Source organism: Xiphophorus maculatus, chromosome 9 (genome assembly GCF_002775205.1).
Source record: "Xiphophorus maculatus strain JP 163 A chromosome 9, X_maculatus-5.0-male, whole genome shotgun sequence".
NCBI lineage: Eukaryota > Metazoa > Chordata > Actinopteri > Cyprinodontiformes > Poeciliidae > Xiphophorus > Xiphophorus maculatus.
The window spans coordinates 2722781-2735527 of NC_036451.1; the positions used below are offsets into that span (position 1 = coordinate 2722781).

Sequence of the window (12747 nt, forward strand, 5' to 3'; positions counted from 1 at the left end):
ATGAACCGCTACAAAACTTCATCATAAGCAACTTTTTAGATCCAGTGTAAATTTATAAATAATAAAGTTCAACAGATTTATTAGATATTTATAGGGTAATGTTTGATTTTTTTTTCTTCCTTCTGCCTTTGTGTCCATTAACGGTACTTTACTCCGCCTGATTTGTCGATTTCTATTTTTTATCGCCCTCTAATCCCTCCGTCTTTTTCCTTCTTCTCTCTGCTCTCTTATCATTACATCTCCCCTCATCTTCTGCGCTCCTTTGCTTTTCACTGCATAGTAAAATGGTAAAAGTGTACTTTGGGAGGAAGTCCATGTGGGACATTAAATCACCTACAGGTGGTCTTAAATGATGAAGAGAGTGTGAGATGGAAACACTCACACACACATTCCATCAGACTCTCATTTAGGTAGCAGTAATTTGCCGCAGTAAGTGACAGGGTTATTGTAAGACGCTCATTAGGAAAGGGAAGCAGTGAATAAACGTCTGACTGAAGGGAATAAATTCAAACCACTGCGCCACTTTTACTGCTCAGCAGTGAGCTGCTTTGATGTGGCGTGTGATGGCAGAGCAAGGGCAGGATCAGGGAGTGTGTTAAAATAAAGACTGTTTTAGCGGAGGCTTTGCATTTTATTTGTAACGACGGCGTTTGGTTTTGCTTTGTCTGTGTCATGGTTTGCGTGAACTGCGCCGTTTGTGTGCATATGTTGTCATATTGGAGAAATTGGAGGTCACTTTGGTTACAGCTAGGGAGGCGGTTTCCGCAGTAACTAACACGGTGCAAAGTTGCTTCCTGTGACAAACTTTCATCCCAGCGGGGAGAGTCAAGCAAAGACGCAGTGAAAGGAATGAGGCCATAACATTAAAATGAAAAAGAGGAGTGGAAGAAGTTGGACAGATTTGAGGAGATGAGTTAAATGAGGGCAGGATGGATGAAAGTAGGACAAGAAGAAAAGAGTTGAAAAAAAGAGGAGAAAAAACTGGTGAAAATGTTTCAGTTTTTTTAGTTTGTCCCAGTGTGTTGCTTACGATACCATCTGTTGTTCTTAAATTTATATAGATTCAGTGACAACAGTAATCCAAATTAATGGCGTTTGAACAAACAACAGGACAATGACTTGCTTTAGTTAATTAAATGTGTGTTTCAAGTCTTGCCTTTTTGACACGAGTTTATACTTTAACAATAATATCATAAACCAGATAAGCTGCTTCATGTTTCTAAAGAAAGACCTATAAAAACTGTTGTTTGTTTTAGTTAGAAAGCTGCGATTCAGTTGTTTTAACAAGGAAATAACCTCAATATTTATCTTTCTGCATCACAAATGACTTGATTTATGTCTTAATCTGGACTGGTTCCTTTTATGAAGCAGCAGTAAAAATAAAAAAAGAGCATAGTTGATTAAAAACTAAAAAATTATACTTCTAAGTAACATCTCACTTCCTGATTAATTTGATGAACTAGGAGTACTTATGGATGTTCTGATTATCTCTTGAAATAAATTTTTAATTTGTCTGTACAGCAACTCAATGAGCCAAAATCATCGAGTCAAAAGGACTTGAGAGCGAAAAGAAATGTTTGTTACTGAGTCAATAATAAGCTAAAAATGCAATACTTAAACTATAAACAAAATATAAGTCAAATTTGTTGCTGGAGAAGGATGTGTAAAGTATTCTACATCCAAAATTTAAAACAGGTTCTGGAGATTTGCCTTACTGAAAATAATTTGGCTAGTAACAAAAAACAGTTTAATCAATGATGATTTGGGCCGCTCTTTCTTTGAACATGCTTGCTGTATTTAACCAAGTTTATGATATTAATAAAAAGTAGATTTGGGTAAAAAAGTCACCGGTTCTTCAAGAGAAAATCAAAAAGTGTGATTATTTGTGTTTCAGCTAATAAATTCTATTGTAAGAAGATTTTACTTTTTAAAATTGTAATTAAAGATAAAAAGTTTCCACCTATTTTAAATACCCGTACTGGAGGTAGACATTTATATCTTTCTTCATCTGAAGTCTTGGGCCACCCACAATCAGTCCAGGGGCCGCAAATGGCCCCAGGGCTGCACTTTAAACACCCCTGATCTAAACAGAGTGGATAAGAGTGATGTTAGCAGATTGGAGCTCTATATGTTTGCATTTCTCTAAGGTGGAATCAGCTGAAATACAGTAATACACGTGGAACCTTGTCATTTGGCCCTGCTGACTCGGCGTACGCTCTGCCTCACCTCAGTGAGAGATTAGTCTGCAGCGGAGGGCAGGTGAGACGTGTGACGAAGCACTTCTGCTGCAGCTGAGGGCGCAATTAGATTTTCACATCTCATTAAACCTCCTGAATGCCTCAACAGTTCTGGATCTTGGAAGCATTTTTTAAAAAAAAATTTCAGAGGTAAAGAGAACTGATTTAGTTTACTTTATGGCGGCTTGTGCTACAAGTAAAAACTAAGGAGAGAGTTAAAGTTGAACTAATTATAAAGTAGTAAAATACAATATAACACAATCAAAAGAGGACAAGTCAAACCTGAAGGCCACTCAGAGAGGAGTAAAGCATGTTTGTATGATTTGTTGCTTTAAACTCCTGTTCATTGAGGACGGTGCTTCCTGTTGGAGTAGCTATCATTAGTCTCGCTGTCTATGGCGCCATTGTTTACAGTTTTCACAATGTAATCGCATGTGTCTTATCAGACACATAATATGCTTCACTGTAAAACATTTGAGCCACATTTTGTTGTCTCCTGTATTCTAATTTTTAAGTAAAATAAATGTAGAAAGATTTACAATTTGAACCTAAATGTGTGAGTTTGTGAAAGATAAACTTACAGCAGTAAGTTGTGTTAAATGTTTTGTTAATTTCGTCAAACCTCCAGTTGTTCAATAAACTAGGGTTTTTTAGGTTAGCACTTAAAAAACTGAAAGGAGAAAAAGACAGGAGTGGGAACTATTTTCCAGAATGCTTAGCGGCATGTTTGTGTATCCTGAGATGGAAGTTCGTTACATTGGTCTGACTCTTGTGTTTTAAGGAAAATGTTTATTTTAATGTCCTGTTCAAACTAAATGTTTTTGAGCCGAATTCATTGTGATGTTTAATAAAATTCATTATCAAATCAGAAATTTTGTTTGTGCAGTTTGAAACAAGAATTTAAATGATTCTAAAGTAAAATATTTATTTTAACTCGATATTGTGAGTGAAAATAATAGAGGAATATGTGTGATTTCTGTTACACATCGTGAAATAATTATTGGTTTAAATTGCAGCATTGAGTAAAAACTCACAAGTCAAGATTAATGAACTCAAGAAACAATGTTGTTAAATCAACTTCATGAACTTAAATCTCTGAGTTAAAACCAAAACAATTTCGACTTGAATTGTATTTTCAAGGCAGCAGGTGAACTTTCACTTTCAAGTTAAACCACTTTCAGATGTTTTGCAGTGCAATAGATTACGTGAAAAATAAATACCAGGTCTTTCCAACTAATATTTGAGAGAGAAAAGCTCTGATTTGCTGTTATGTGTTGTTGAATGATTGCCTTTAGCAGCTTTTCAGTCATGCTCAATCATGAATTATTTATGTGAAGATCAGAGGAAGCGTTATTCTTTTGTTTAAGAGAGAAAGGTCCTCATTAAACAGTGTGCATGTGAACAGGATTTCACTGTTTGAGACAAAGGCAACATAATTTAAGTTGACATTTTTAAGCATTTTTTGACTATTTATTATCAGCAATTTGAAAGTGGACTTCAAATAAGAGCAGCAGCACACTGATAATTACAAATCATAAAACCACAGATATTAAAACCCAATATGGATAATTAAAAAAGAAAAAAGTCGCGATTGGACAAAAATACAACTCAGTATGCGTCAAAGTGAAGTTTGAATGTTCATACTCTATACTGTAGTCTAAAAACTAAAATGTTTGAGCCAGTTGAGAATGAAATCAACATATTTCTATCTAAACTTTATCTTACCTTCCTCTTTAATGTGTGGTAATAAAATAATATTTCTTAATTTTCTAAAAAATAGTTTAATTTGTGGTAACAAAGTCTGGAAATCACATAAAAATTAGGAAATAATAAAATCAGCCAGTTTTCATTCCTGAAATATAACAATTCTGCTGTCTTAAACGGGAAAAATGCAACGGATCTTTCACTAATGGCTGAGAACATATTTCTCCTTATGAGCAAGGTTTGTTTTATTTTAATATTTTTATTCTTTAGTTTGCCATGTAAAGATATGAACAAGTTAAATTGAAAGACATAATAAGAGTGGGGACAGAAGGAATCTGACAAAAGCTGAAAGCAAAAATTGAATATTTAAAAAAAGTGTTTTACACACTTTGATGGTACAAGAATAAAAACCTACATTTTTCTTTGATTTGGTCACACAACTCTGTACCTCTGCATTATTTATAACTACTGTTACATAATCTCTTGGTAACATCAATTTATCGATGTCAAAATCTGACCTGAATTAGCCTGAGAAATCAGCTGGGGTTGAGATGTTATTGCACAATCAAATTAATTCAGCATTCATCTGGCTGAACATGGTGCTGCATGTCGGCACCGAGCGCAAAGCAACTCTGTTACAGCAAGTTCTGATCAGTTCAGCGCCTCGTTTTCCACAGCCTAACTGTTTCTGTTTGGCTCTTGGTGTGCAGGCGCTACTTTGATAAAGTGAAACTTATGTGGAAACTTTCTTCCAGGATGTTGCTCATACTTAACTCTTTTGATAAGAGTGTTGTTCAAACATTTAAATTTGTAGGTGTTCATTTTGTACAGCTTCTCTAAATTTATTTTGAGAAGCTAATCTATCCCTCGGAATAGCTGTGTTTTATATTGTGACTGTTATATTGGCTGATCAGAAAAAAATATACATTGTGACAGGGTTTTTCTCGTATCGCCCAGTTTTAACCTTAAGCAATTTTCTTCTCTCTTATTTATTTTATTTTGCAAATGTTGCAATGGAGTTTGTCATGGTAACAAATGAGCATTGAGCATTTTGTTGTGGCAACAACCTGAGAAGAAACCTTTACCAGGCCTCATATAAAAGAGACGGTGTCTAAATGTGCTCTTAAAGCAGCATTAAAATTTCTCTGTAAATCTCAGTCTTGTTGGCACATAAAAAAAATCACAACTTAGGGAGCAAACACGTTTTCTTAACTCAAATATGTTTTACTCGTAACTATTGACAGAAAACAAACCTATATTAATTTTTTATGTATGATGCAGAAGCTTGCAGGACGCAACAACAACATGTTTAAAAATCCTTAATGCATTTCTGATCAGGTTTCAGAAGTAAACATTGCTTCGGGTTTTGATGAATTGATGAATTTCATTCCTGTTATTTCTGAGTAAATCTGATTTGAATTCGTTTTAGCTTGCAGAGTGTAAAACCCATGATTGTAATTTTATATTCCTGTCACCTCACCTTCCATTGCCTTGATAAAGGTTTGTTTTTTTGTTGTTTTTTTTGCTGAATGTTGGGATATTTTTTTTAAACTGTCAGAATGCAAACTGGTGCAGGTTTGGCTGTTTGTCTACTCAGCACATTCGGTGGGGATGGCTCACTTGTCAAGACGGGCTCAGGTATGTTGGATCTGCCACGAGGAATGTAAGGAAACAAAGGCTGATGAAGCAGAAGAGCGCGATGCCAAGAAGGAAGTCTGAGCCAAATGCTTTGAATGGGAAAAGGGAAACGAAATGCTAAATGCTACTGTCTGTCTTGACGTGCATTGTGTGGCCAACACATTTGGCTGCTCAATATCTGCAGGCAAAACGAGGAACATGTTTGGATCTGAATGGATTCAGGATTTTTGTGGGAATCTGTGTGGAAGCCAAAGATGGTGGTGCACTAAAGATGTTTATCCTCATAAATTTAACAGCAGAACTTTGCTCGTAACCAATACTAAAATATTTACCCAATCCTAATTCATGAAGTGAATAAAACATGTGCCTCCAGCAATGAGCAGACTAATCAGAGTTTTATTGAGTTTAGCCTTGACAGCACGCTGTACTTTACAGATATCTGACTGTGTGACTCCTGTTGGTGCTGCTTACATTGAAATTGATCCTCATTTTAAATTAGTATGAAATATGTTACCTTTAAGCATATAATTTCTAATGTAGCCACATTTACATGCTGTGTAAACAGGGATTGCATTTTACCATTCAACAAAAATAATCTTTTTCTAGTCGATTAGTATTACTACAACTATTTCTATTTGCTGAATGGCAGCTGAAGAAGGAAGATAGTTATTTTTGAGACTCTTACAAGAAAAAAATAAAAAAATATTGGGATTTAAGATTCCTGAAAATTGAAATAACTAATATGGAACAATCTCCCATTGCTTTTTTATTACTTGGCTTTTGACACACCCTAAGGCTTTTACTTCATATTGCTATTTTAAGTCTGTTTTCTTATTGTTTTTTTTATGTTTCAAATGCTCTTTAATTTTATTTGTAAAGCACTTTGTTGCAGCTGTGGGATTTTTAAAAGTGATTTATTAATAAAGTAGTAGAAGCAGTAAAATAAATGAGAAAAAAGCTTTTTTTTGTAATAATGCCTGGAAATTAAAGCTTTCCCTCAAGTAGCTCTAATGCTACATGTTGGGTCACAGAATAAAGATAAATTAGTTTCAAAGTGGAAACTAAGTAAACATTTTAGTAGCCATTACAAAGTCCTGATTTGTAGAAAATGTGTGGACAAAGCTGAAAAGTGTGTGTGAACAAGGCAAATGCAGCAAGTTATTATGATATATCCAAAACCTGTAAACCTGTTATATAGTTTAAAATGCAATTATATCAAACACTAAGGCAAAATAAGTGAACTTTTGACTTTTAAGTAACATTTCTACAAGAAATAAATTTTCTCATTCTGGCATTGAGTGAATAGAAATACTTTTGTTAATCCTTATGGACATATTTGTTTTAGTGTCATTTTAAACTGTATTTGCATTAGATAATTTTGATTTATGTTACACAGACTATGTAGATTTTATTTTTCACTGGAAACAAACAGTACATAAAAGAGTGCTGTGCTAATGTATGACTTTTAAAATAAACACAAAGCAGACGAGACAGAATGACGACTGATTAATGAACTCTGAATCGTCTTCTGTTTGAGCTGCTTTATTACAATTAACAAGTGTGTAATGAAATTATTTGTTGGCAGCAAACTGTTGGTTTGTTTTTGTCAATGCAGAGTCATCCATCTCTTCATGGTGATTCATCTCAATCTGGGGAAATTTCCACCCCTTCTTCTGACTCAGATCACATCTGGTAAAACTGAGAATAGTCCATATTAATCAGGGACATTTGAGCATGAGCTGCCTGCAACGTCATAATCCCACTTGTTATTGATTAAAGAAGCTAGTGTTTTTATTGCAGATGGACAGAACTCCTCCCTTTGCAGGAATCTGATTCCTCATCTCCCCGAGGCTGACAGCAATGAGTTATGTCAATGAGGGTCTCTTGTAGTGCAACCTTGTGTGTGTGTTCATCCCTCCAGATGCAGACATAACAAAATATATGCTGCAGCCTGAGGGCAAACACGGTGTGAGCAACCAAATCACCTACTGAGACTGATTTCACCTGGCCCACATCTCCTCTCAGTGTGGAGCTTTTCACTCACCGCTTCTCACCCTATTTATTTACAGCCTCTTCCACTGAGTTTTGAAGTTTTGAAGACTTTTGTCTTGCAAAAGTCTTCATTCTATCAATTTCTTTTCTCCCAGCCTCAAACTTCCAAGCTTTTGGGATTTTTTGACAAAAATGTGGACTAATGGATGGTGGTGTTTTTTTGTTTTTGTTTTGGAAACTTCTGAATCAAAATTACTTCCTCCGGTCTGATTTTATGGTCTTCTAGAATTTTGGCAGTTCTAGTGTTAAGATTAGAGGACAGATCCATTTGGTTGTACATTAAATGACACTCAAGACGGATAAATAATGAGTTATTAGATGAGTATTTTGGTTGTGGAATAAAAGGGTGTGTATTATGTGTTTTCCAGCCACATAGAATCATTTTAGGACAAAATCAAGTAATTATGTTACCTTCAGCTATCAAATATCAAATATGATACGTTAATATTTGATATATAACATGTCAAATATGTCATATATCAAATATGACTTAAAAGTAAATTTGACTTTGTAATTTAACATCTTGAAATTGGGCCTCTGTCTCTTTAAAAACTCCGGCTCTTTCTGAAACTCCGCCTTTGTAAAGTCATCACAACATGACTCCTCTATTAATCCTTAAGCAACCTTTTTACCAGCAATGAGAAGTACAGTGTACAATGAGCTCAGCAGATATGCAGTTCCACCAGGTGTTTGCTAATTACTGCTGGCTAGTCTGAAGGAGCTGAGTGGGGGAGCTGCTCTGTAATGTGGAAACTTGAGAACTGCAGCTCAGAGGAGAAACTGCGCCTCGAACGCGGTGCTTGTTCCATCTAGGCCACATGTGCCAAACTCAAGGCCCGGGGGCCAAATCTGGCCCGCAGGAGCTTTCCATGTGGCCCTCCAGACTCCAAATTACGTCAATTAGTCCTTCCAGTTTTTCACAAATCCTCAAAATTCACACAAAATCAACAGATCCCCAGATTTGTTTCTGATTTTACTGCACATTTTTCTCAAAATTGGCCAAAAACATTGGGTTTAAGTGCCTGCTGCCTCAGCCTTACTTGATGTGAAGTTGTAGTTTGTGATTTAAAATAAAAAAGGAAGTCACATTTGACATCATCCATTAGCACAACTGTCGCACAAATTCCTTACAAATATTTCTAAATTAGCACCACAAAATTGGTGATTTTGATTGCAAAAAACCCACAAAAGCAATCACAAAATCCTGGATGGACTGATCAGTGTGAAAAGATGTTTAATATTTTTTTATTTTAACAAACACTCATTGAATGCTGAAACAAACAGATATTTATTGATATTTTAACAATTCAATGGGCTTATCAATAGATTCTGGCACAACTGTCCCTTTAAGAACATTTAGATTTTTGAAGTGACCCAAAGTGAAAATGAGTTTGACACTCCTGATTTAGGCGTAAGGAATCCAAGTATGTTTTTGGTGAAGAAATAACATTATAACATGATTTAAAGCAGAAAAAATAAATAGATTTTACATAATAATGTCCCTTTAAGTTGTGCATAAAGGCTAGAACTACAAGCAAAATTTCAAATGACTGGTTTTGTAAAGTAAAAAGATGAGAGCGTAGAAACAAGGTGCTACATTAGGCGCTGCTTCCTGTAATCCAGCTCTCCCTGTTATCACATCCTGCACACAAACCACCAAGTGAAGGATTCACGGAGAGCTGCTGATGAAGGCGTCTCTCTTCTGCTCCACTTACTGCGATGAACAAATTCCTGCCCTGCAACCCAAATACACACCCACACACGCACGCCAACGATAAGACGAGCAGCCACCAGCGTTGGACCTGTTAAGAAGGCGGAGAGCAGTGAAGCACACAGCTGAGGGGAAACTTACTCACCCCTAACCTTCTTAGACGGAGGCTCACAGACACGCACAGGGAGGGAAATCCACAGGACTGGTGGCTGTCATCAGCCTAACGCTGCAGACAGGCTGCAGGCTACTGGAAGCGTAGTCAAATACATCTCTATGTGCAAAAAAATATTTGCATTTCAGAAAATGGATAGAACTCGCACACAAAAACGCAGAGTGTCGAGTCTATAAATGTATGACGAGTGAGAGAGAAGGTTAATTTACTGACTGGAGGAAAGAAGGATTTGAGTTTCTGATCTGAACTAATGAACGCTGAAGCTTAAAATTAATAACATTCTATGAAATATTGTCATTTTATAAATTAATAATAATAAATTAATGAAGGAATACTGCATCAATCAAGTTTATTTGTATAGTGACATCTTAACAAAAAATATTATCTTGTTTTAAGTTAATAATTACTTAATTGATTAAAAATGTATTAGTTTCATTGGCGGATTATTTCACTTACAGTATAACAAGACATTTTTCTCAAATAATCTGCCAATGGAAGTAGTACTTTTTTTTTTTTTACAATATTAAGTATTTGTTAATTTAAATCAGTCAATCAAGTTTATTTGTATAGCACATTTCAGCAACAAGGCAGTTCAAAGTGCTTTACCTCATAAAAATACAAAGTCAACAACTGAAACATTACATTCTGTCGTCGTTACACATCAGAATGTTAATTAATGTTTCACTTAAAATGTTTCAAAAGCATCACTGAACAGCTGGGTTCTTAGTCTGGGTTTGAAGGAGCTCAGTGTTTCGGCTGTTTTGCAGTTTTCTGGACGTTTATTCTAGATTTGTGGTGCATAGAAGCTGAATGCTGCTTCTCCGGAAGGTTGCTATGGCAATATCAGATCTTTAATGTATTGTGGTGCTATATATTAACAGTATTTCAAAGTAAATGTAGTTTTTTTTAAGTGATTTGACACTTTAATTACTTAAATATTCATGCTTGACTATATGATTTGAAATATTTTCGTTTGGATGTCAGTTATTCTGATTAAAAGAAGTTTAAAATCTTACTGTGAATGAAGCAGATAAATCATCCTTTGTATCAACCAAAGTGCGCATGTTTCATCCTCCTAACTGGCTCCCTAACTGAGACACAATCACATTAACAAAATCCCTCTGTAGTGTGAAAATTGCTGCATTTGGACACAATGGCTGGCAGAATGCTGTATATAGTTGGATGTTTTCTTAACTGCCCCTGGAAATCCTCCGGATGTTTATTTTTTATTTTATAAGATGCAAAATCTAACCAAGAGTTGTTGAAAAATGATGGTTAATTGTTACCACAATTTTCAGCAATAATATCACAATTACACATTTCCTGATGTCACGCAGCCCTAATTTCATCTAATGCAAAGGACTGACATGGATAGATCTAAATGACCTGAGCTGCTTCCAAAATCGACTCAGCTTTTCTTTGAGCAATTTAACGAGCCTCCCTGGGCATTTAGAGCGATGGTGAGCTGAAACGGAGCCAGAGTTTGTTGCATCTTTCTGACATTGAATATTGGAGATTATTCATCACTTCACTCTGTGCTCTGTCACAAGAGGCTCAAGGCTACTCATTTAACCAAGCCAATTCGTAGTTTGAAGTTTGTTGTAATTACAAGACACTAATTAATGTGAAAAAGTAAAGTGAAAATAATAAAAACTGCTTTAGTGTTATTTATTTTTTTAGATAGGTTTAGAGGTGTTTGTTAATGTTTTACTAGTGAATTTATAAAAAGAAAAAGTATTTCTTTTCATCCCCACGGAATAGTATTACTAATTTAAAATGAGTAATATTATGTTAAGTGATGCCTTAGGTAGACAACCTATTTTTGTTAGTTTCAGTTTCTTTATTATTTATTTTACCTCGACTGTTCATTTCCTAATTATACTGACTGAACTAATTAAAGTTGTTTTTACATGTGTGGTCATATTGTGAAGCTGTACTGGTGTAGAGTTATAATATAAATCTGTAATTCAGTACATTTAAAAAAAGAAAGAAAAAAGATTTAAGTCAGATTAGCACCGTGTTTCTGTATGGGATCGGTACCGGCCGATAATTAAAGCCTCTGATTTTAGTATTGGAAGTGAAAAAAGTGTATTGATGCATCCCTATTTTAACCGTAACCCTGCATCATCTGAAGGTCACAAATTATGTATCTGAAATTAATTACAACAAAAAAGAGATTAGCACGTTGTAAAGATGTTTGCATGTCTTAAGATGAGGGTGTCAGGGTGTGGAAGGTACTCTAGCTGTTAATTTGCTGTAATTTCAGGTGTCACTTGGTTGTAAATTAGAGTAATGGTGAAAAACTGACTAATTTAGTTATTGACTCATAAAAATTTATGCATTTCAATTACGTCTCTCCCTCTTTTTAAAGGTGAACAGCTGAGGATGTGTCCTCAGGGTCCCACTTGCTGCACCATCACCATGGAGGGAAACCTGGCCAGTCTGAGCGCCCAGGAGACCGAGGGACTGATCAGAGAGGCCGGCAGGTCCCTGCAGGCAACTTTCAACAATCTCCACAGGAGCTTTGACAGTAAGTAGGGTGTTGGTGTGTGAGTGCATACAAGACACTCATTACTGCCAGAGCTCAATAACAAACCTTCAGAAGCGCACCCAGAGGAGCGTGACATTTGTGTGTTGGGTATTTGCGAAGTTGTGTTTGGCGGTCAATACCGCAGCTTCAATAACAGCAGTGATTATGTGTGTGTGTGTGTGTGTGTGTGTGTGCGTGTGTGTGTGTGTGTGCGTGCGTGTGTGTGTGGATGCAGGTTTGTGTGTCCTGTGTGACAAGAAGACCCCTGCCTGGGCGCTATAATGAGACCGGAGTCAGCCAGACACAATGAAATGCGATAAGCCGATCCACTGATCTTTAGGGATACACACACACACACACCCACACACACACACACACACACCCCCACACCAGAAAAAAGGTTGCCCCTGGAGGCAGTAGCTAGTTCAGCTAATGAGCTGTTGACCCATCGAGGAGTCAAGGCTGCAGATCAGTGAATATCAGAGGCAGAGGGCGATGTAGAGACGAAGAAAACTGAGAAGTGCCTCCAATACCAACATGGAGACACAAGCACAGCAAGTGAGAACAAATCATCGTCGCTGAGCAGAAACAGTGAGTCAAAACGCAAAAATAAAGACAGAGACTGGGCAGCAGGAGGACAAATTCAGAGCAAGACATTATTATTATTAGTCTAAGGCGTAAGGCCTTGTGGACTTGCAGTAAT

The 12747-nt window shown here is 36.2% G+C and overlaps 1 protein-coding gene across 1 annotated transcript in view; it reads left to right on the top strand.

Moving 5' to 3' along the window:
* Positions 1-12747, top strand: part of LOC102223818 (glypican-1-like) — a 41986-nt gene that overhangs the window by 18508 nt on the left and 10731 nt on the right. Inside the window, exon 2 of the mRNA XM_005805132.3 lies at positions 11886-12044. Coding sequence (XP_005805189.1) covers positions 11886-12044 — 159 coding nt within the window. The remainder of the gene's footprint in view (positions 1-11885; positions 12045-12747) is intronic.